Source organism: Dermacentor silvarum, chromosome 4, assembly GCF_013339745.2.
Source record: "Dermacentor silvarum isolate Dsil-2018 chromosome 4, BIME_Dsil_1.4, whole genome shotgun sequence".
Classification (NCBI taxonomy): Eukaryota; Metazoa; Arthropoda; class Arachnida; order Ixodida; family Ixodidae; genus Dermacentor; species Dermacentor silvarum.
In genome coordinates, this window is record NC_051157.2 from 64,006,360 (window position 1) to 64,031,079 (window position 24,720).

A 24,720-nucleotide genomic window follows, 5' to 3' on the forward strand; every position below is an offset into this window, starting at 1 on the left:
GTGGCAGAACCCATCTCACGATTAATGTCGACGGTAATGCGTTAGCATTGAATCAATACAGGGTCTCCCAGCTAACGTTAAATTAAATTAAATTATGAGGTTTTACGTGCCAAAACTACCATATGATTATGAGGCACGCCGTAGTGGGGCACTCTGAATTAATTTGGACCACCTGGGGCTCTTTAACGTACACATAATCTAAGAACACGGCTGGTTTCTGCATTTCTCCCCCATCGAAACGCGGCCGCCGTGGCCGGGATTTGACGTGCCGTACCGCACCAGGAGGAATTTTGTTGTCATGATTGAACTTTCGGTAATTAGATGACATTAATTAACGAACTTTTTAATTACTGAATTGAGGGCGCGAATATTGATAGAAAAGTAATAATTGTGTTTTAAAACACCTGACTCAGTTGTTTTCAGAGTGCTATGTCTAGCGTAATTATTTTTTTTTCCGCGCTAGAAAGAAAACGCGCGAAATTTGAAAACAGCCGCATGATTACTCGTTCCCGCGCCGCGACACTAGCGGTCCCAGGCGTTACTCGGAAAGAATTAACTTTAGAAATTAAAAAAGTATATATATATATATATATATATATATTGCAATTTTAGAGCGGCACATTCCCATTGGCACACACCTAGTTACCCAATTTGCCATCAAACTCACCAGGATATAATATTTATATGCGGTCGTGTTTAAAAACCACTTCTGTTTGTCATGGTGCCAAAAAATATGTCATGCTTTGTTTTCGCTGCCAAGTTTTTGTGCAAGCGAATATCACCTTCCCACAGACAAAATCTATATCTCTAAACAGTGTGTACGTATGCCTATCCAGTAACCATATTATCTTATATACGAGAGAACCAGAAACTCTAGAGCAGCTGAGGGCCTGACTTTAACACACAGTTGGCGCCATTGCTTTTGTACCCTTTTGTACGTTCATATTGCTACATAAAAAATAATTAAATATATATAATTTGCCGTATTGTGGCGCGCGACAGATTGTCAAGTGGCAGCTGCCGCGAACCACAAACGCACTTGTTGGAATCAGTGTCTGCTGTGCGGGTGCTTGCCACGATAAGCGGGTAAAAAAACAAAGAAAAAGAACAAAAGAACCCGCGAGTAATGTGCGCTAAGTTTTTTTTTTCTATAGAACGAATACACTACTTTCCCGCACATCTGTGAGTTTACGTGGTGGTACCAATCTACTCCTGTGACACTCAGCTCGCATCACACAGGCTACATTCGGAAGCGTTGCTGGAACAGTGCATGTACAGTGCCACTGTTTGCGCTCGACCACCCAGTTAATCGGTTATGATGGGCGAATTGTGCTATGCTATTTTGCGGAATGTATATGATTGTGTGTGCGATGCTACATGAAGGAGCTTCGGAGCACCTTTTCAGGAATATGCAGCGTCCTCATCATCGAGACTCTTCCTTTTCCCTTGTCAGGGAGAACTCGCCGGATGGCAACAAAGGTAGGTCCAATACAATGCTCGAGACACAGCGTGCCCAACTCAGCAAGTCATGCCTGTCAATGCTTTGACTTCTGTTTCTTCTTTCACATATATGTACTTGCCTACGTGCTCTGTACTCCAGCTCAAGAAAGTCAGGCGCGTCATCTTCAGTGACGCAGCAACAGAATCGATGAAAAGTTAGGCAAGATTGACCGACAGGAGAGGTAGGCCAACCGTATCCCCAGGGAGCCTGCTTACCAAGTCTTTGCTTGACACACCGAAGGGCAAGTCCAAGTTTTCGGGCCATGTGTGAGCGATCGCGCCTGACGAGGAAGTTCTGGCATCAGCATCACCACGAGGAAGATGGCACGAGCAACGGCTCACGAGCTGCAGGAGCCGTGGCTGAAAGCGTTCCACACGATTCGGAGAAATTGGAAGCAGCCGCTCTCGTCCGCCGCAGTCTTCAATCAATCCTCTTTCACGCCCTGCTTCAGCCGAGGATGGTAAGTTGATTAGATCTGTGCACGGCCTTCTCATAGAAGCATTGAGCACATTAGCACGGACTTGACATTCTGCCCGAACGTGAGACCAGCGTCTGATCTTCTCTCTTCTCCGACGACAGATGGCCCTCTGGAGGGACTCTAAGGCGGCCTCTGCCACGGGCGACGGGAACCGGTCGCCCTCTTCGGCCGACGAGGATTTGCTCAAGAAGCCAGAGCCTGGACCAGAGGAGAAGAAACAGGCAAAGAGGCGACGCTCGGCGAGCCGATCGCGCCACCGCCGTCACCGCGAGGCCAGAGAGGGGCACCCGGAGGAACTGCTGCAAGACACTGGTGGCGCGGATGTCACGACGAACGTCGAAAACGTGACCACGCAGGTAACTGCATGCGAGCAAGGTTTATTCATAAGTGTCTTAAGTATGCCCTTCAAAGTTCGCACGTTCTCCCAAGATGCGGTCGTGGCGTTTCGTAAACACATGTAGATGTGATACGGAATGGGCAACGTTTCTTTCGCGCTAGCACTGCGTGTCGGCTCCCGGTCGCCTTCGCTGATATTGGCTAGAATCATGCAGATCTTATGAAGCACTGTAACGTATACGAATGTGAACTCGGCAGCCTTCGCTGATGGCAACATATGTAGACCAACCAATTCAATGACCATCTGCTTCGTTCTAGCTCATGTGGCGCATCGCCTGTTTATATTCGTGTTAACGCAGGCTACTACATCAGGTCAAACAGGTGAATGGACAACTAAGGAGGGAAGGAAAAAAGAAGAAAGACCAGGACATGGGTTTCCGTTTGCACATTTTCCTCGGTCTGTGTGTGTTACAATGATTTACGCTCTCATCTATTTAGAGCGCGAGGTCTACTATCTTGGTGAAGTCAACCTGCTGATGTGTGGAGAAGCCAACTACATAGTGGCGTTTTCCATAAGCTGTACTGACTTATCGGCAGGCCGCCAAAAGCCCCTCGCGAGTGACGACGTCGAATGAGGTGCTCTCGACAGCGCCGCCCCCGATGCCGGAGAACGTCGAACCGATGCCGGCGTGCGGCCGCCTGCTGGCTGGGATGCGGCGGCCCGGCTGCGTGGTGGCGTTCTTCTGCAGCTGCGCCTTCCTCCAGGGCCTAATCACCAACGGCTGCGTCAACTCGAACCTGGCGACGCTCGAGAAGCGCTATCAGCTGCGCAGCGTGGAGTCCGGACTCATCGGGAGCCTGTACAGCGTCGCCTCGCTCATGGTGCGCGCTCCGCAGATGCGGACTCATTAAAGTCTACTGGCGTAGTTCAGAACAGGCTACGCTACCGTCCCTAGCCTTCGTCGTGTCGATTAATGTCCAGTATTTTCTAGCCCGTGGCGGGTTACGTACGGAAAGTCTTCAACCATGCGCGAATGCTCATTCATGTGCAATCAACTACTACTCACTCGGCGTAATTGAAAAGAGTCCAGTCGCGTAAGAAATTTGCCTGGTGCAATTTATTGCACTAAAAAAGAAAAAAAAAGAAGAAAAAAAAACGAAGAGCCCGCTCTCACGACTACAAACTTAATTCACTGCACTAAAGAAGAAAAAAAGAAAGAAAAACCAAGAGCCCGCTCTCACGACTACAAACTTACGGCGCGAACAAACGCCCGGACATCACGTGCCAACCCATTTCTCTAGCACACTTACCGGTCCAATAATAAGATTGAGATGGAACACAAACATGTGAAGCAAACGGCCAATGAATCCAGAGAAAGTGTAGGGGAAGTTAACGGTTGTGTTAATTAAAATGTAGACATGAGGAAAACAGAAGTGAAAAGGCACGGAAATGACGTCGAACCCACATTTTTTGCATCATGTGTGTTGTGCTTTAGCATTAGGGTACTGCAGCGGCCATCCTCCCGTCAACTTGTAACTCTGCTTTCGAGACGCTATCTAAACATGCACAGGTGTCCACACAGCGCCTGAAAGATATAAGGTCCGCATAGGGATTCTTCTACCACTGCTGTCACACTGTATGGAATCGTTCGAGACCGAGTAATTTTCTTTTCGCAGCCCTACGATGTGGCTTCGTATTACATTGAGGTTTTATGCAGCTTTTACACTAATCGCATAGAGGTGTCCACATAATTTTGGGGTGGTAGGTAAGGAGGGGAGGAATTTACAGCCCCAAACACTTCCGCTCGATGCAGCTCTGACAGGCACACTGCGCTACTGCGGATGAAGTGTTTTGTACAGCGCAACAGCCAACAGCTTCGGGTCTTTGTGTTTGCCGCAGGTGCTCCTGCCGGTGACGTACTTCGGCAAAGACAAGAACAAGCCACTGATGATGGCATTCGGCACGTGCCTGATGGGCGTCGGTTCGCTCGCTATGGCGCTGCCGTACTTCGTGGGGCCTCCTTACTCGTTCAGCCAGCCCAGGCCCGACACGTGCGAGCTGGTCACCGGCGTGGCCAATGACAGCGTCCCGGAGTGCGATCCCGGCGCGGGCGACCTGCGTCAGTACAAGTGGTTCTTCTGGATCGGCAACTTCATCAACGGCATTGGCACGGCACCCTACTTCACGCTCGGCATCGCCTACTTGGACGAGAACTTCCGCCGATCCGTGTCTTCCAAGTACATCGGTACGCGCCCCATGATGTCGTCCACGTCCTTACCGAATTCTGTGTCGCTCGTGTAGTGGCAAAGCTGGGATATAAAACATACCAATATATGGCCACAAACGAACGGCATATAACGAAATACGGCATCATACTACGCTGTATATCTATCATATGTATATCTGACCCTATTTTGCTACGTCAATTTTATCAGGGTGACAACGACATTATAAATATGAACCATATACATATCAACCATATAGGACATCTCTTCTAAGGGTCCATTTAAACGGTTCCTTCATTGTTGGTTAGCACAGGCATAGACCACTTTGAGGCAGCCGTTGTATTCTGGAACCTTCTAGAGAGAGAGGACGTCGCGTGTACAGGTGAAGATGAGGACAGTTATGAGTGGTGCTTGAATGGTGCTCACAATGCAGACAAGTAAATGCGTTATGTTCTTCAGCGCAGCTTTACTCCTAGAGAATTGACTTCTTATATGACTATTGTGTTTGAACATTAGTAACATTAAGCTCACATTTACTACTACTTTCATGTTGACGTTTCCTACGTTTTCTTTTCTCAGCCGCTTTTCAAGCAAGTGCCGTAGTGGGGCCGGCCACAGGATTTGTCGTCAACGGGCACTTCTTGAAATACTACGTCGACCAAGGCGTCAATCCAGAATTGTAAGAACGTCATTCGAAACCAACTACACATAGCTGAAAATATCCCACGGTAAATCCACGGATATCCACGGTAAACAGCCACGTGCATTTGAAACTTTTCGCAGGCTGGGCCTGACACGCGACAGTACCGCATGGGTCGGAGCCTGGTGGCTGTGCTTTCTCTACGCAGGGCTCATGTGCTTTGCTGTCGCCTTGCCCGTTAGTTTTCTACCGGCAGAGCTGCCAGGTGAGGCTTAAAAAAACGTAGAAAGATGTGAAGCGAACGATGGAGTTGGGTCTCTGTGTCCGTATAATCGGTATACGTATGACACAATTAATATCTGACGTTCAGGCCCGATGCCCTTCAATACGCAGCGCCCAGGAACCAAATTTCGAATTAAATATGCATGGAAGTCTTGCGAAGACAGTTCAAGTGGTGCGAAATTACGTCCTTGGTTGGTTGTTTGTGCAGAAAGATTTGCGAATAAGCTGCGTTCAAGTGTTATTTAACACTTACAAAGCCAAGCACGCCGTAGTGCGCTCAAACCAAGAAAAGTGCGCGGCAACGTGCCGCGCACAGCTGCTGTCAGACTTGCACTTCTTACAACATCGTTTAGAAGTTTGGGTTAGTTAAACACAAACACGCATATTCTGACGAAGTCCCTCGTAATGCACAGTTCCGATGTACTGCAATCGGCAAACTTATCACCTTGTCTAGACTGTTCGCGCCGTGTTCTATTAAACTAACTCCTTCGCAGACCACGCTGTCGTCATGGCAGAAAAGAAGCTTGAAGATCAAGACAAGCCCCTCAGCCAAAACGAGGGAAACCTACGGGCGACCGTGCTGCACTTGCTCAGCATAAAGCCCTTCGTCCTTGTTTGCTTTGCTGGGTCCGCCGAGCGTAAGTATATTTCTGAATGAAAGGCCTGGCTTACATAACAGCACGTGACAGTGTTTCTTTCTATGTCGAGCTTTCTGGAACATTAATGCTAAAAACAATGAAATAAATGAATTGACGGACTTCAGCGATTCTTTCTACTCTTAGCTAATTTACTGCGAGAGTAGCATGCTGTCATAGCGGACAGAATTATCGGCTACAGAACAGCTTCTTTGCAATGCACACGACGTCGTGCACGTCAGCTACAGTATTACCTGTTGTGGCTTCCAAAATACGCGCACAGACGTCACCACGCTGAGCCTGTGTGGGTATTGTGAGCGAAGTAACTGACAAGCCGTAACGGTCAGAAGCATTTATTCTGACGGTCAGAACATGGAGCTGTTCCGGTGACGGCTCTTTTCGTCTTTCTTTTCGGCTAAATCAACTTTGTGGGCCTCCGGAGAAACGTGTTGCAAGGCGTCTTTAATATGCAGACGCTCGAAGTTTGGTATCTTCCTGGAAAAACTTCCTTCAACATGCAGATTTTCCAAAAGGCTCTTGGATGTCGCACTCCAAGTAAGACGATGTCACATTTCTTCAGTTCCTGGTGATATTTCTTAGCAGACTTCATTAAAGCACTTTTATTTCTTTCGTGTACTCGGAGTGCAATTTTTTTTCCACCATGCTTTAGTAACTTCACGTACTCTACATGTTTAAGGTTGTCGTCCCATTTTTCACTGATGTCTCCTCCCAACTTTCTCTTTCTGCCAATCAGGTCCACGGGAGTTAATGAAGTAGGTTCTATAGGTTAATCGTAAACGTATATGAACAGTCATTTATTCATGATACCTTATACTTCATATATTAAGTATTCAATTCTCTTCAATATTCAGTAAACATAGACTAATCACTTTTCGCAGATGCGACCTGAAACTATGGATGAGCCTATCATAAACACCACCCCACCACGGCGTGTTTTCCGGAATAAATTTCTACTTAAGATTGAGAATGGCAATTAAATCTTCAGTTATCTAGCGGTGTATTGTAGTCCTGACCGCATTCAATTTCTTGGCAGTTTTCTTGAAAGTCTTGTCGTTCTCGCTTTAGATTACTGAGTACATTCCTCCCTTTCGAACTACGAAGCATCGAAAAACTTGCAGAAAGCTTTCTGTTGAAGCGTCTATAAGTTTCCAAATGCATTGATTTTGTGGCGGCGCATGTAAATATTGCTGCATAAACTTTGAAATCGTCTTCGTTTGTTGTAGTTGCTCGCAGAGGACAGGTGTAATCTAGGCCAACTATTTCAAATGGTGCGGTCTTCGTCACTCGATCAGCAGGAAGAGGATGTATGTACGGCTTGTTGCAACGCTCTGGAATTGTATCATATGCACGCAACCCACTGTCTTATTACTTCTTTCACTTCTTGTCGTCCTCTGATTACCCAATATCTGGTTCTTATAGAGTCAGTGTATCATGCACTCCGCAGTGAAAACTTTGCCCGTGTACGTGTCGAACTAATAGTGTCGCTAAGTGATTTCTTCCAGTAATATGATCGGGCGCGGCTCGTGAAATGTCATATGTGACTCCTGAAGGCGTTCTTTCAATCTCAATATGCCCCCTTTTTCTTGAAACACTTGGCATTCGCGTATTGCCTGCACATTCTCTTGCTTGTTGAATTTTTTGAATTCTTTTGTAAGATTCACATTTTGTCCTTGACGAATAAGACTGGTCGCCGTGGCAAACTGCGCCTGGCGATGACGTCCCCGTGCGTTGCCTAGCAATGCCCTCGCACAGCTGGTGCGAAGTGTTGCTAGGCGACACACGTGACGTCATCGCTCGGAGAAGTTACCACCCTGGTTGCTGTACCCTGGTTACCGTCGCCACAACGCGAGGCGCGGCCGACGTATCCGGCGTTCGTCGGCGTGCCCCGGCTGCAGCCGGCGTCGAGATGCGACATGCTGCATTTCGCGCCGGCTTCGTCACCCAGAATGGGCTGCATCCGCGTCTCGTCGAGCAAAATGGGCTAGTGGATAGCCGTGATTGACAAACGCCGGATATGTCGGCCCCGCCTCGCGCCTGACGATACAGGGTGTTTCATTTTAGCTGCACCAAATTTTTAAACATTGCCTGTGGCAGATAGCACAGTTATAATCCTTGACCTAAACTAATCGATGAGGCGGCCATTATTACTTCCACGAGAAATCAGAACGCCTAATTGAGTAATTAACATAATTACGATATTCAACTTTTTAATTAATGATTTTACGGCACATCTTTCAATCTACGAATTATAGCCTCTGAGTTCGCAAGGCGTATCCACTTGGAACGAATTCTCAGGACTGAACCAGTTTCGAGATATTAATTTTCAAAGTGTCCGACGAAATGTATGGGCGTTCCAGTTAACTTTTTGAGGAAAACGCTGTTTTATGCATTGAAGCACAAAGTTAACTGGAACTCCCATGTATTTCGTCGGACACTTTGAAAATTAATATCTCGAAACTGGTGCAGTCCTGAGAATTCGTTTCAAGTGGATACGCCTTGCGAACTCAGCGGCTATAATTCGTAGATTGAAAGATGTGCCGTAAAACAAATAAAAAAGACAATTAGCGTAATTATGTTAATTACTCAATTCGGCGTTTTTATTTCTCGTGGAAGTAATGGCCGCCTCATCGATTAGTTTAGATCAAGGATTACAATTGTGCTATCTGCCACAGGCAATTTTAAAAAATTTGGTGCAGCTAAAATGAAACACCCTGTAGAGTGCCGCGCTTTCGTTGGCGTGGCGTCCTCATGCCGAGCGCGCTCGCGCGTCAATGCTACATCGGAATATAAAGTGGCCTTCAGAAGACTGTGCGCCGACTCCGAGTATCGTCCCGATCGGCTAAGTTTGGCTAAGAACCAGGCAAGCCAAACCAAGTTAAGCAAATGAAAGCAAGGACGAAGCTAAGAACCCGCAAAGTCAAACCAAGTTAAGCAAAGTTAAAGCTAAGAACTAGCCAAGGAAATCCAAGTTAAGCAAAGGAAAGCAAAGTTAAAGCTAGGGAAGGGCCACCAGCTTCGCTGTTTGCCAGTGTTCGCACCACTTAGTGTGAAGCTGCCCCTAGTTTTTTTCTTGCAGTCTTTGTTCAACGAAAGCTTCACGCTTTTACGGTTTTCTTATCTAGTTCAGTGCAATTGTAGCATGGGTCCAAAACTTGCTCACTTTCTTGTTTTAGATTACCCTTGATCAAACTCCACATTCTCAGACGTTGTTGCTCCCGGAAGTTCTAATTTTACGAGACTAACGGTCTTCATTAGATCTACTCTATTCTTTGCCAGAATCAGCGCTGTTTCTGTGTCTCCACTTCCATTGACAGTCCCCTGTATGCAGCATTTTTCCTTGCCCAAAGTAATGTTTCACCAACCAGCCCAAGGAGTCACCCTGTTGCATTGCCATACGCCACCGGGCTAGCAACGGAGAAAATATGTATGTCAGTGCTTATGTACTGCTTCTTGTTGTCGATGTCCTAAGTATTTCGATAGTCTCATTTTTTCCCATTTCCTCTATCCGCTTTCTGCGTATATGATTATCTTCGTCTGGTAGAGAGTCGTCCTAAGAAATTCCGGGTTTCCATAACCGTTCAATACCGCTTTTAGCTCTTAGTCTGAATAGAGTTAGAAATCCCAGTGGAGTAAATATCCTGGCGCTGGCTTGAAGTATTGTGAGTTTTGTCAGCCTTTAACTTAAGCCACTCGTCCACTTTTTTATGGGATGACGTTCGCCTCTGCGCATTCGCGGCGCCGGCCGTGCGGAAAAAAAAATAACCAGAAAGCTTGCCTTCGCATCCGCGACACCACGGTAATGCTTCTAGCGGATAGAATGAATTCCATTTACGCTGCGTACGTATATGGTGCCTCTGAAACCATGATGCGTTCAAGGCGTCCGTCGTTGAACAAAAGGCTCGGCATAATTTGTGTGTGTGCATGTGCATGTGCGTTGCGTGTGTGTGTCTGTTCGCTGAGTACAGGTTCCAACTCGTTGGATCTGCTGCCATTTTTTTTTCTGCAGTGATGGTCGCAAGCGGCCTGTCTTCATTTCTGGTGAAGATGCTTCAGGCGCAGTTTAGCATGACCGCGTCGACAGCTTCAATGATTATGGGTACGTGTGCTGATTTTAATTATGGCCAGTAAAGGATGGTGTGAAAGACAGCCACTATTTTCATTCTCCAAGATAACGAGAACGACAATGATTAGAAAGGTCAATTTTTTTTTGCAGGCGGACAGTAGAACTTTTAACCCCGTATTCCTGCATGCACTGGCCAACACTGTCGTTTATTTCGACAAACTGACACGGCAAGCTTAACTACCTTTTATTGTACTGCGCCCCCTCGAGTAGGGTTTCAGTGCTAAGGGAAATGCGTTTGGGTTCAGTAGTATACTTATTTAATGTAGCTGTCAAAAGACTGAGGTTGCTTCGAGTCGCTTGATGCTTAAGTATGCGTTAATGTTTACAATATGACGATATGTTCGTTTTACTATAATCAGCATCACCAATCTTAAGAATCAAGTTTGATTAACACGGTGGCACTGTACGTGAAAAATGCTTTAAATGCCATACTGGTTCTTTCTATAACAGCCTTACTTAATAAAATGTAACCCAAAGTCGAATAGTTGAGCACTCAGCTGCGTCTGCCACAGATGTGCACGCGCTTATGAAGTCGACATTTTCAAAGATTGCATGATGACGTCGTAAGAAAAAAAAAATCACAGCATATCCACGAGGTGAATGATGATGATGGGGAGCTCCGGAGGGATCATCGGTAAACCGTGAATACTCCGAGTAATTCGCCCAGTATATGATCATGCAAGTAAACGCGTGAGAAACAGTGTGTGTATATATACAATACGTTTTATTTTCTTAGACGCTTCTTCTTAGATGCTTGGTTTTCGGAGTCCCTACATTACCACGGCTTTGTGGTCCATGAAATGAAGGGATAACGGTTGGATAACGCCGCTGCTTCGCGTTCGCGAACGCCTGAGTCTTCGCGCCGCAGCCGTGCCGCTTCTGCCTCTCGTTCTCGCACTACGGGGTCTTCGCGCCGCCGCCGCGCTGCCTGTTGTGAAGCCGCGGCCTCGCGGGCTCTCACCGCGGGATTCCGCCTGCGAGCGCGCACCTCCGCCGCCTTCCGCGCTTTCCGCTCCGCAGCCTCGTCTTCCATCCGGCGACTCCGAGCGAAAGAGAAAGCGCGCCAAGAGCGAGCACCCTTTATTATAACACCCCTAGCGGTAACCCGTCGCACTACATTGTAGATTTTCTCATCAACTATACGAAAAACTAGCGCCATCTAGTGACATTATATACACTTAAATATAGAAAGATCGACACTTACGCCATCTAGTGAACACTTCATAAAACTACAGGTGGCTACATACTACATCGGAGGAAGGACAGCTTCGCCCCTAAAATTGGCTGTCACAGGCCCCGCGGCATCCATATTGTTGTTCGTATAGATACCGGTGCTTGCTACAACTGCACGAATCGACGTTCTTTATTTCTTGAAAACTCAATTAAACAAGTTGTGCCATAGTCCTCAACTTGTAGGAAGGCTAATGAAAAAGCCAGTTTGCGGCCGTCTGAATGTCTATAAAGGAAATGTGTGCGGATTTCCCGGATGCAGTAGGAAAATTCATTTTTAAGCGTATGAGAAATTCATTAGCTAAACAGCGCTCTTGTTGCCTGTCAGTCGTTCCAGAAAGAAATCGCACTAGAAAGTTTCAGCGTTAAAAAAAGAAATCACCCTAGATCAGGGTCGCACCGTGCACCGTCTTTCCGGGTCAGTCGCTTGAACCAACTGAGCTAACCAGGAGCTATAGCTGATTACAGGGCGAGGGCTAACTAATCGACAGTTCTAAGCTCTCAGTTGTTTTGTTCCTTTGAGCTATGTGTTACTGTCGGGCGAATTAATTTGTATAGTGTCAACGTGCACCTCGAATGCGTCCACCGCGTGTGCAGGCTCTGTGACCATACCGACGGCCATGGTGGGCGTCATGCTAGGAGGCGTGGTCATATCTCGCTTCCAGCTGGCCGCCGCGGGCATCGTGCGCCTATGCGTGCTCGTGCTTCTCGTGCCCATCGTACTGGTCACGGTGCTTCTCTTCCACTGCGACAACATCCCCTACCGGAACGTCCAGTACGACGTCGGAGTGTAAGCGCCGACCACGCCAGCTTGCCCGCCTATGTCTTCCTGCATTATTTATCTTCCCTCGCTTATAATATTCACTCTTAGAAGAAGATATTCATCGTGGGTCTTAGGTACTGATGCCTTCTTAGTAACTGCGATTATTATTGATAGGATTAGGTTAGGTTAGTTCGGGTCAGATAGCGACGGTTACTAGCAAAGCTGCAGTGACTATGCTCCAGTGAAACCGCTACAAGTGGTGTGCAAATTTAGTGAAAAAGTTGATCAGCAGAATTGTAGTGGCGCCCAGCAAGAGTAAGCGTCACTTCCATTATCACAATAAGGGTGCTCATATTCATTTTGAAAACATACCGACCAAGAAGACAGAAAGAAAAATTTGTTTCCGTGTCTGTTGCATCATGTGTATCGTATTTATCACATAATTTCATACTACCTCAGGCGCTTAACAGGAACGCCCAGCTGCGGTGTATCACACCCCACAGGCAAAAAAAAAACGGTCAAACGTAACACATGCGTAGCATTGCAGAGACGCTTGTGTACTTAGCCCAAATTAATCCGAAGTCCGCCACGATTACGTGCGCCTCATAATCATGTCGTAGTTTTAGCATGCAAAATTCCAGTATTTAATTTTAGCACAAAGCACAACAGAACAAACGGGATTCCACGTGAGAAGTCTTAAATAACGATCGTATATTGGTATTTATAGCCGCGAACATTTAGGCGAACTTCTAGGACTATTGAGCGCCAATGTCTTTTGCATAAATGCACCAACTATTTCACATAAATTTAGTGGCTAACAGTACACACGCATCTGCGTCTCTGGATAATACGAAAGGTTATTTGATCACATTGAAAGACAGCAGTACGATTGTCGTAAAAGAGAGTAGCAGACGGGGTATGGACCAATTATTCTTCGCCAATCTTGCTTCTTTTCGTGCTCTTATTTTATTTTTCTCTGCAGTCCCATTTCTTGTAAAATTATTGTAGCCGCTGAAGTGATCGCCAATTATATGTGCTACGTTGCTAATAATTTAGACTACAAGGACGTCTTTACCCAGCCCAGTGAGACAGCCAAGCACACCTATTTCTTAAAGCATGTAGCCCCTATATTATGTAATCAACATCTATTTCCTTATTAAAAATAAGGAAACTAAAAAAAAAGCATGATTTTGAAGTATAGCTTCATGATTTATGCCTCATTTGAAGCGTCAAAACCGAACATTAGCGGACAAAGGTTCACACACGCTTCGGGAGCTCAGTGGTAATTGGATTTTGCTGGTACAGTTCGATTCGAAGTCCGATCTGGTGCAGCGCGAAAACGCTCCCCCAGATCCCAACTGGTGGATCTGGTGCATCTGATGGAAAACCCTATAGAATTAATCTGAAGCACTGTACGATGGCGTCTCTGATTTCTTTGCTAGACGAGGGACCTCCCGACGAATCTTTCACGGCGGGCAACCGTTGCTATCTGCCAGTAACAATTCTGGAACGCTGGAGAGCGCTGCTTAGAGCGGAGTAATTTTTGTGACCACGTAAATGACAAAGGGCGCTGTTCGGTAACCGACGACAACGTATAGTTGTGGACGCCGTCTCCCCTGCCTGCAGTACCAGTGTGTCGAGCGTGAACGTCTCTCTGAAGGAGTCGTGCAACAGCCGTTGCGGCTGCACCACGACACGCTTCAATCCCATCTGCGGCCGCGACGGCTACACCTACTACTCGCCGTGCTACGCCGGTTGTCTGCGCGAGTATGCCACAGCGAGCAGCAGGGTGCGTGCCACTTTCGCCTTTTAAAAGGCTTTTTTCATGCATATTGTTATGGTGTATGGTCTGACGGGCCATATCAACCAGCGTTGAGCGAAGTTAAGAATACTTATCAGTACTGCATGCATCAATAAAGTGTTTGAAGAAGAGATATCTCAGGCTGGAGCGAAAGGTTTGGTACGGAGACTTGCCTTAATTCGTCAGGGAATGGTAAAAACCTTTGTCGAAACGTTTGCTCCGGCATAAGACATTCTTTGTAAGACTGCCTTATGCACTGCTGAACGCTTCGAGTCTCCATCTGCCACGTGAACGTTTGTCTTGTTTGCATGTCTTATGCTATTCGCGGTTCATTAAAGCGTGAACAGTAGGGTCGTTTATGTGAATCCGTCTCGAATGGGCCGGATCGGAAGTTGGCATTTATACAGACACGAACTTCAGGCTTAGTGACAACCTTTAGGGAACACCTTCTATACATGACGGAGTGCCTGAACGCTCCGGGAGCGACTCCATCTAGAAAGGCTGACGCTGTCACAGAAAATTGTACATTGTAAAAATAATGACCAAACTAAGCGCCGCCCACATCCCCCATTGAAATGTGAGCTGTAGACCTTCCCGTGTGAGTTCACAGCTCGAAGCGTGCGGGCCTTATCTATGAGCTATATTTTTCGTTCGTTGCGAGGGCAATACGTTATTGTGGTTGGGAAGCGCTGGTAAACTGTCCTGAAAATACAGTCGATGACCATTGCATTCCATATCGCTGAAGAAATAGTTGCTACGCTGCCTTTCAGCCAGTAGAAAAGCTCAATGACATTTGAGGTACATGTATGAGGCCCAGCACACATGTATGAGAGTGGCGCTGGCGCTTCGTTCAAACTGGGGCTGTGCGACTCGTAAAACGTTCTCGATTATAAACGAGGCACCATCATGACATCATTGCTTCAATCAATCAATCAATCAATCAATCAATCAATCAATCAATCAATCAATCAATCAATCAATCAATCAATCAATCAATCAATCAATCAATCAATCAATCAATCAATCAGTTTTTATTACCTTTTTTATGCGAAAAGAGGAGACATGACAAAAAGCTGGAACAGCTTGACGAGGGTCCTACTCCCTTTTACAGCGAACAGCATGTGTAGCAAGCACCATCTTTCCCCCAAAAGAACCTAATAGACGTTTGAAAAATATTCGCAGCTAAAAATATCACAGTAACACAAAAAAGTGTCGATAGCATACTTGCAATATCATAAATCAAAGAATAAGTTTACAAAAACACATGAATACTAAACACATGTTATACACTAGGTCGACATACCGTATAGACTCGTGCAAGGGCCGCACCCGTGTAAGGCCCGCACCCCCAACTTGGCAGCCCAAGATTTGGGAAAAAAAATTTCCAACGGAGAAGCCATCGCTTTCAGTGCCCCGATGCCGCGCGCTCATCGGCGAATTTTCGCGGGCTGCGTACTTACGCGTGCCGCTACTAGATGGCGAAAGCCATCTAGTGGTGGCATTTAGTATTTAGAGCCAGCTAGTAGCCGCCCTTACACGAGTCTATACGGTATTGGACACACATTTCCATACAAATAACGCATGCACCTTTATTCAGGTGTACTGATGTTAATGAATTCAGTTGTACTTGTTAATTTTAATTAATTGCAGTGTTCATCCTACATAAATGATCAGTCATTTTTTCACGAGTATGCATTAAGCAGAAAGGACAGTGTGTAAGTCGAGGATTCCTTGCTGTAATAGGCACAGGGGGGGGGGGGGGGGGGACATGCCATTTTTTTGTCTTGTTTCCCGGCTAGATAAACGGGCAACACACGCTACACGTTGAATAGATGTCGCATAAAAAAGCCAGTTGTGCTCGTGCTGATGCTCGACAGAAGACAAAGAAATGGTTTTTGAGCTGTTAATGATTAAACTGAAGTCATTTTGAGAGGAAGTGTACTACAGTGGTATAGTACGAGACTTTACAGTCAAAGAATCGGCTTTGGTTCTACATAAACAATATTTTGTATATTGCTTAGTCCGCCAAGAAAACAAACGAACGGAAATCAAGAATGAAGAACCGCGTTGTGAAGTAGCGATTGTAGGCCTTTTCTTTCTTCGTCGAAGTGTATATACCACCGTCGACATACTTTTCAAACTGACGAAAGCTTGCCTAGAACAAACAATACCCCAGAACAACATAAGAATTCAACCCACCTCTTGTTTAACTAACTGGTCGCATGACGGGGCTGCGTCGGCCGCACCGGCAGGCGTACTCGCAGTGCCTGTGCGTGAACCGCACGGCCTCGGCGCCAGCGCTGGCGCGCACCGGGGACGGAGTCAGCAGCTCGGCCGGAGGCACGAGCCCATTCGGCACCGTGCCGGGCACCACGGTCGAGATCGACGCGGTGCGAAACAAGTGTCCCAACCCGTGCGGTCTGGTCAATGTCTTCATACCCATCCTGGCCGCCATCGTGTTCGCCACCTTCTTCCTCAGCACGCCCGCCGTGGCGGCCATTCTCAGGTGCGCATCCGCCATCAGGTTCAAATGAAATTTTGGAAAATGGTTCACTTGCTCGAATGGCTGGTAATATTTGCGCGCAAATCGGCCGGAATTGTAAGGGCTATTTCTTTTCTGAGTTTGGTCCCACAGACGTAGTAACATTTTTTTAGTTATATATTAAAACGAATCAGAAAGTTGTCCACTGTGGCTCAAAGTTTCAAAAGAATCTGACACGAGCTTCTCAACGAGAAATCCGCAGTAAAAAAATTTGCCCTGTCTGGAGATCGAACCTGTCACCAGCACCTTTGCTGCGCAGTCGTTCTATGCCAAATGCAGTTGACTGGGAGGCTAGCAGTCTTTAACGTGAGAGCGAGTTAATCGACAACCTGAAACGCATGAACATTGAATAAGCAAACGAACTCAATAGAAATCCGCAAGGTTGGAAAGAGCTACATTGAATGATGTCAGCTTTTCCTTTCATGAAACTTCTTCCATCTTGGGGATTTCCGCAGAGACCAAAGAGGACTAGTGACGTAGACATGATTTGGGTTCTCGGCTGTTTAATATGAGAAGGCTGGGGAGGAATGGGACTTGGCGGACGCGGAATCGGATTAGTATGGGAGACAGACTCTGTTGCTGTGAAGGATTTCTCGCTTCCTGGCACCATCGCCTCGCAACATGTTATTTGCTGCATCTCTGCTATTCGCTCACTTGATGGCGTTTTTACAACTTTAAGTGAGTGACCAAAATTTCTGATGGGGGATGGTTGTCCATCGACTTCTTGAATGCCAACTGCAACGAAAACTAAGCAGGAATGTGAAGAGGGATTTTGCACCACTAAAGCTGGTGAAATGCGTTGAGTGCGCAGTTGCTCGCACTGCTGAAAAAAAAGAACGAAATCATGAATAACATCCTTGTCGAAAATACTGGCTCTTTGGCCTTTGTTGGGGGGCCTAGGGGGAATTCAGGTATTCCCATATACGGAAATGGAGGGGCAAGCATATGACCATGGTCAGTCAGCTGTCTGCGTGGGCCTCACAGCATGAACAATAACTAAGACTCGTCAAGGAAGGCCAGAAACGAGTCGTACATGACAATCTTATCGAGCCCGTCCTATTGGTCGGACCGAGGCCTCGTAGTTGCGAGGTCTAGGTATCTCGCTACGCGTCTTTTCAGAAGGTTCCTAGACAGTCACAAATGACACTTGTATGCTCGCTATTTTGTGCGTGTGTGTGTGGAAATGCTATATAGGCGATGGTTTTTCCTTAATAAATCTTAGTTGATTTTCGGCGCTCTGTCTGTCCTCTCCTAAATTTTTCTTGCAATTTCTCGCTCTGTTTCAAGATTGATATTTTGGAGCACGGGAAACAATCAGTTTCGGATACTAAAGATGTAGAGCTGCCAACGTAGCAAAGTTTTACGTTTGAAGTACGAGTAGATGTGTCAAGAAAAGCTCCCCCAAAATAGAAGTTTTAACAGCTCCGTTAGTCGTTCACAAAAAATGTGGGCCAATCATGCCGGTAGTGCAGAAAGGGTCCAAGCGCAAGGCACATACCCCATACAGGGTGTTAGCTGAAACACCCTGTATATATATATATATATATATATATATATATATATATATATATATACATACATACAGGGTGTTTCAGCTAACACTTTCAAAAATTCTTAAAGGTTGCCTGGGGCAGATAGCACAATTCTAGTTCATGAGCTGGTCTACTCGAAGAGGCGGACATTACTTGCACAAAAAATTGAAATGCAAAATCAACTAATTGACAAAAATTCACTAATTAAGTTTTTAACTAATTACCTGATGGCTCATATTGCAATTTACAAATTGTAGCCATGGAGTTCGCAAGGCGGATCCACTTGGAACGAATTCTCGGGATGACACCAGTTTCGAGATATTAATTCCCGAACTTTGCGGAGAAATGCATTGGCGGTCCAGTTAGGTTCTTAACAAAATGTCGCTTTATGCATTGAAAGAGAGAGAGAGTGTGTGTGCGTGCGTGTGCATGTGCGTGTGCGTGTGCGTGTGTACGTGTGTGTGCGTGTGTGCGTGTGTGCGTGTGTGCGTGTGCGTGTGCGTGTGTGTGTGTGTGTGTGTGTGTGTGTGTGTGTGTGTGTGTGTGTGTGTGTGTGTGTGTGCGCTATATGCGTATCCATGTCAGATATGAGGGTTATATTCCTACACTATTCAATCGCTACAAAGTTGCTCAAACCAGGTCTTACTTTCTTGCATTAAATTATTACTCGATAATTTACTCGATATATATATATATATATATATATATATATATATGCGGAGCCCCACGGTGACGACGACGGCTAAAATTCGCTTGGAGTGTCTATGTAATTGCTATCGCAATAATAAAATTTTGAGGAAATACGAAAGGGATTGTGCATCATCTATGATGAACATTTAAAATGCGTGTATAAGCTACGAGTGACATAAGAAATACTGCTGGGCTCGCTGAAATGCCTTGGAACGTGGGCAAAAAACGGACCACCGCTCCACGGTACACAAACAGTGCGTATGTGGTCACAATTTAAGTTTTTTTAAATATATATATATATATATATATATATATATATATATATATATATATATATATATATAATACGTTTCTTCGTGTACTTTGAAGGCAAGAAGTCAAGCACTTTGAGTTGTGCTTCTGAAAGGATACATGATGATATAAACTGTCTTAGAAAAGCTGTCTTCGAAAGGGGCCTTTTAGGAAAAGGGAGAGTGCAGGGTGGCTTATGGTAAAACACCTGCTATCTTTCTGCGCAGGTGCATTCCTGAGAAACACAAGTCCGTCGGCCTCGGAATTCAATGGATCATCGTGCGGGCTTTCGGTGAGGGAGAACTATAGCGTCTCCGCGCTGAATAGTGGTCATGTAGTCAATAATAATAGTAGAACACATTGCGCTTCGCCGCACTATATACAGTGGCTCCGATTAATCGGATAATGTTGCACAATCCTGCTCAAAAAATCATTTATGCAGGTTATGGGAGTTAGGAGTTTTTTTTTTTAATATTTCCAAGGCAAGTGCTTTGCGAGGCTATGAGCTCTGATTTACGAGGGCGAAATGACGAAGGCAAAGACAAAGCCTTCATGTCCTTTTCTGTCAATGTCCTCAAAACGCTACAGGGAGGAGAAGTTGACGTTAACACTGTCCGATGTCAACATAATGTGACGTTCCTCGCCCACATCGCGGTTTAAGTCCCCATATTCTCGGCTCTCGGCATATGCGGCAGCTGGCTCATATACACTGGCGCTGTAAAACGGAAGTTGTCACTTTAGCAGGTAGAATGCTACGACTGTGCCTGTCTAACATTCTGCTGCTCAGGGCAAATGTCGTGCTTCCGAAACCCCACCTGCTCCACAACCATTCAATAGACAAAACCGAGCCAAACGTAAGCCCGCAAGTCAGACTTCAGCTACTGGCTGTCCCGCCACATAATATCGTCTTGCAGAATTTGCAACGCAACTGCACCTTTCTTCCTCACTGTATCTCTGACTTTGGCGCAAGAAACACATACTTTTCCTTTTTTAACGTGCCGACTTGTCCGTATACCCCTTTGCAGGGCTAATCCCCGCGGGTGCCGCGTTCGGGCGCACCATCGACGCGAGCTGCGTGCTGTGGGAGGAGCCGTGCGGTTCGTCGCAAGGCGCCTGCGCCATCTACGACAACCTGCTGCTCAACCGCAACGTCTACTTCCTCATCCTGGCGCTGAAGGTGGCCTCGTTTTGCTGCTTCGGCATGGCGCTCTTCTTCCTCCGCGAGCCTCCACCACCGCCCGTGTCCGTCGCCGCCTTACCGGACTAACTCTCGTGCGTCTGCACGTGTGTGCAACGGGGCACCTTTAGCGATTTGAGTCGTTGTGAAAAAAAAAAACACAAATATAAAGTTTTTATCTCGTTGTTTCTGGTTGTGAAAGTCTGACAGCTTAGTATTTGCCATCGTGCCGCTTGGCGGCCGTGCTTTTAGTGAAAGGCAGTATGCGCTTGACTAGACAAGTCGACCGCGGCAGCTTGACCTATAGGTCTGCAATAGCTGTTTGGGGAAATTGAGAACAGCTGCGTGGCACTCTGAACGTCGTTGAATCGCACTTATGTGTAGTAAACCGATGAGATCTTGGCCGTCGGGGATAGCTCGTCCTATTAAGGCGATAGCTGTGGTTCAGATAAGTATATGTGCGTAGATAAGTATATATAGCGATAAGTATGATCACTTTTGTAACGAGTACTATAGTGTTCGTTGCATCATATGTTCATGGGTGTCTATGTATCATGTTCAAGAGCAACGGACTGCAATCGTCATAAAAGAAAGGTCGCAGTTTCGCCCGAAAGGTGAAGCATCGTTTGCGATAGCAAATTAGTAGAGAGCTATACGAAGCAAGGATAGTAGTCTAATGGGCCGTATAAAGTTGTAAACATTCGATTACTAACTAAATAGACAAGCACGGTGTCACGCGCGCACAGGTAAACATGAACACATCTCGCTTGATGACCGCGGAAACTCGCGGTGAGAACGCCGGAGTGAGAAAGCGCGCCAGCAGCAGCGGGCAAATTGACCTTCGCGCAGTCTCTCGTCTCGCTTCAACGCGCACTAAACGTTGAAAGCACAGCGCATACGAAGCTAACGGCACTCGGCGCATGCACTTTGTCCCCATCGCAGATCGCTTTGAAGATACGGCGCCCGCGCGGCCATCTATGAGCAGCAGCCGACAGAGCAGAATGCAGCCCCCCCCCCCCCCCCCCTTCCTTGCCCTCTCCGTCGCCTCGCCCCGTGCCTCGTGCGCGAAGAAGACCGCGGCCCTCCGGCCTGCCTTCCTCCCTCGCGTGCGCTACATTGAGACTCAATTGCCAGCTCACCCTCGTACGCTTTCACTCGCACACACAGCGTACGGCGCGCGGCAACGATTTTATCGCCGTTGGACTTTATACGAAACCTCACGGCGACGACGACGACGCCGATGGCAGAGATGCGCTTGGAGTTTCTATATAATTTCTATCACAATAAAAAGACTCATGGGAAATAGGCGCTCGCCAAGTGATGCGAAGGCACTAATTTTTATCCGCTGAGCACGTGGAATGGAGAGTGCGTGAGGAGGGCGCCACTAAAACCTACGCGTACCACATAGCGTTTGCAAAAGCCCAATAACCGTACAGGGCCTGCTCCTGATTTTTCCTGCGAGCACACTTTAAACCTTCAGACTTTAAACCCAACACGCATACGATCTGAGTGAATTTTACGCACTTAAACAATATGAATCGCCTTTTTCACACTCAAGCTTTCATCGTCACAGCACCCTCCCTCGCCCTCGCCTCACAACGTCCCCTTCCCTCAGCTCACCCTCACCAATCTTCCCGAGGTGATCCTCACCTCACCCTAACCTCACCATGTGAGGATCAAGACAGATGAGGCTGAAGAAGGCCCTCGTGAGGGTGCCCATTTCTGCCGATAACACAGCGCAAACAAGGACACAGGGAAGAGGCACAAAAAAACAAAACAAAAATGCTGGCAGCATGAGCATTGGCTTTGCCTCAGTACAACAATGATCTACAGTAAAAGAGAACTGCAAGACAGTGCTTCAGTTCAAGCTGCTGTGGATGGTTTCCTTTACAGCAATGGCTCTAACGGTACTTCATGGAGGCATCGGTCAGTGGATACCATCATCGTGTTCATCATAGTGTTATGGTACATAAAAAAGTATGGTCATGGGTGGGCCAACTGTCGTCGTTTTTCAGTGGCACATAGATGTTTTTGAGTGGATATATCGGCTGTCTTTTCTTTGTCGCCATCTACAATTTTTCTTGTTTTTAAACGAAATTATTCTCCCGATACACTAAAAGGTCAACAGAAACTACGACACCATAGAGATTTCTTTTTAAACACTGAAGAACAACTAATCGACTTTGACTTTTCTATAAGTGTGAGTACTCCTGTCAGGTCTCTTTCAAAACTCTGTCCAACAACAGATGGGACTCGTACTGCGCAATTGTCTGTTTTTATCAATGCTCAACAGCTGTGAGCTTATCGCACCGTAAAGCTTTGTCGTTCTTTTTTTTTCATATTCATTGGGCCGCTTGAGCGACAAACTCTGGCGAGAGCACTCTACAATCTGGAAACCACAGGCTGTGTATGTGAGGCACCGGCGGCAATCTACCACTTTTTTCTTGAAACTGTGCGAGAGAATATAAGTAAAGAAAAAAAATGCTAGTTTGACGGATACAAAGCATGTTCACAGCCACCGTTGCTCAGAGGACCCGATAACTGTGCTATCACACCGTTTAACGATGCTTCGTTTTAAACTAATGGACAATGGGCCATAGCGGCAGTTATTTACTGCTCGTCCCCGATGAACATATGCGTGCTCAGCAGGCCGGCAGAGATAGTGGCGTTACTTATGGCTGAATTTCAACTATATGTTTTTACACTTTTGAGATGTCTAAAATGTTAAAAATGCACGAAAAAATGTAGGAGTAACACAATGAAGAAACAGTTAAGTTGATGCTTGCAGCTTCGGACGGCTCGTGAACTACAGCGACCACAAAACAAGGCTGGTTGTTGAAGGCGAAAGCATGTCCCGTTACGCGAACGTTTCACTCAGAGTAACGGGACTCACCGTGAGTAAAGTTACCCATCAAAAATTCTTTCGCTTCTCTTTCAAGCATGCTACCTTGTTTCGGTAATCGTTCGATGTAAAGAATAAACGGAAGGCTTTGCTTGCGCCTTTCACGCCATGCGAATCTATCAAGACATGGGGAATAACATGCGGACAAAAAGAGTAACCTACGCGTCTGCGTTGGAGGAGAAAGGTGAAATAATTGCCTGCATGGCTGACTCACATGGTGTAATCACGGCGTAAAAAATAATAAATGCAGCGTAAAATAGGCAGCGCGGGCGTTCTGTGCATTTCATGTAGCGAACTTGTTTTTGCACCTCCGTGATTACGACGCAGAAAGGCCTGCTACAGGCCATGACGTCATACAGATAGCCACGCACCGTTGCCTACCGCGAAACTGCCGGTTCGGGGTCGACAGCGTGTTGCTGGCAGGCACGTGTGAATATATTGGTCCTGAACCTATTATTGTCGTATAGGAAAAGCAAGAAAGCTAAACCGCAGGCTATACTGCGGTCACGAATAGAAGCGGCTTGATCAGAAATCCTGAACCTATTATTGTCGTATAGGAAAAGAAAGAAAACTAAACCGCAGGTCACGAATAGAAGCGGCTTGACCAGAAATCGAAAAAATGTCTCTTTTTTATTATGCTCATGCGCGTGCGCGCTTCGACGTCATTGCTTCATTGTTTACAACATGAAGCTTGTGTATATGCACTTACGTGCATGCGTGAATTCTTTACTAAATCGGACTAAGCTGAAGGAGAATTGAGAATTTTCGTCACCGTCACGCGTTTTAATTATTGGCGATCTGCGCTTCGTTTCGCCGTAGTGTATACGATGATGTTAGGTGACGCCAATTTGACCTCTGCCACAAGCTGCCATAACGCTGTGCTTGGTGCTTGAATGCTTAGACACGGGTTTGAGAAGAGCCTTCGGCGAGCTTAGATCAACTTGCAGCCTCCTAGCAGTAGCGGCAGCATCGTTTTTGCGGTGCATCGTTAGAAGCGGGAACAGTGCGTATATAGACTTTATGGCCGTCCCTCTGGTAATCTGTTACTGATATCGCTGACCCAGGTAAGACCGTGAGAAAGAACGAGTGACGTAACACATTGCTGCATTAACACATGAGGCCGTTTCCGTATGCGACTCGGAAGGAATACAGAAAACAACACTGAAATACTGCGGTTACAAAAATGGCATTTAAGCACTGAAAGTGATAGAAAGGCTTAGCGTGGCATTCGAACTTCTCACACGGTGTTATAACCAATTAAGGTGCCGTGTGCGCAATTGCGCACGCCAAGTTAGCGCACGAAAGCAAAAGGACTGCTGAAAATAATTATATTTAAATTGTGACGCGTGCGGTCTTGAAACACTTGCGATTGAAGCTGTGAGCTTCAAGTTAGAATTATATTTGCAAAGTGTTTCAGTAAAATGAAGTTGGAAGACGGCTGAGTGTTTTTCTCGGTGTCAATATGTCGTCAGGAAGCGGGCTCACTTCTTTCTTTGTTTTTGAGAATGTTTTGCATCAGGCATATTTTTCAACTTGTTGTATAGAGTGTA

At 46.4% G+C, this 24,720-nt stretch overlaps 1 protein-coding gene across 1 annotated transcript; it reads left to right on the forward strand.

Moving 5' to 3' along the window:
• The first annotated feature begins 1,072 nt into the window (after positions 1 to 1,072).
• LOC119450152 (solute carrier organic anion transporter family member 4A1) lies at positions 1,073 to 20,426 on the forward strand. The gene is made up of 13 exons (XM_037713528.2): positions 1,073 to 1,961; positions 2,081 to 2,335; positions 2,913 to 3,197; positions 4,216 to 4,561; positions 5,121 to 5,220; positions 5,325 to 5,446; positions 5,958 to 6,101; positions 10,126 to 10,215; positions 12,070 to 12,262; positions 13,862 to 14,024; positions 16,289 to 16,542; positions 19,319 to 19,383; positions 20,117 to 20,426. The coding sequence occupies exons 1-13, from the start codon at positions 1,764 to 1,766 to the stop codon at positions 20,356 to 20,358; spliced, it is 2,457 nt and encodes an 818-aa protein (XP_037569456.1). The 5' UTR covers positions 1,073 to 1,763; the 3' UTR covers positions 20,359 to 20,426.
• Positions 20,427 to 24,720: the final 4,294 nt, after the last annotated feature.

Bases quoted from the DNA above. Each gene is read 5' to 3' on its own strand.
- LOC119450152 (XM_037713528.2), top strand. From the start codon at position 1,764: ATGTGTGAGCGATCGCGCCTGACGAGGAAGTTCTGGCATCAGCATCAC. The intron at 4,562-5,120 runs GTACGCGCCCCA...TTCTTTTCTCAG, and splicing joins CGTGTCTTCCAAGTACATCG to CCGCTTTTCAAGCAAGTGCC. The intron at 6,102-10,125 runs GTAAGTATATTT...TTTTTTCTGCAG, and splicing joins CTTTGCTGGGTCCGCCGAGC to TGATGGTCGCAAGCGGCCTG.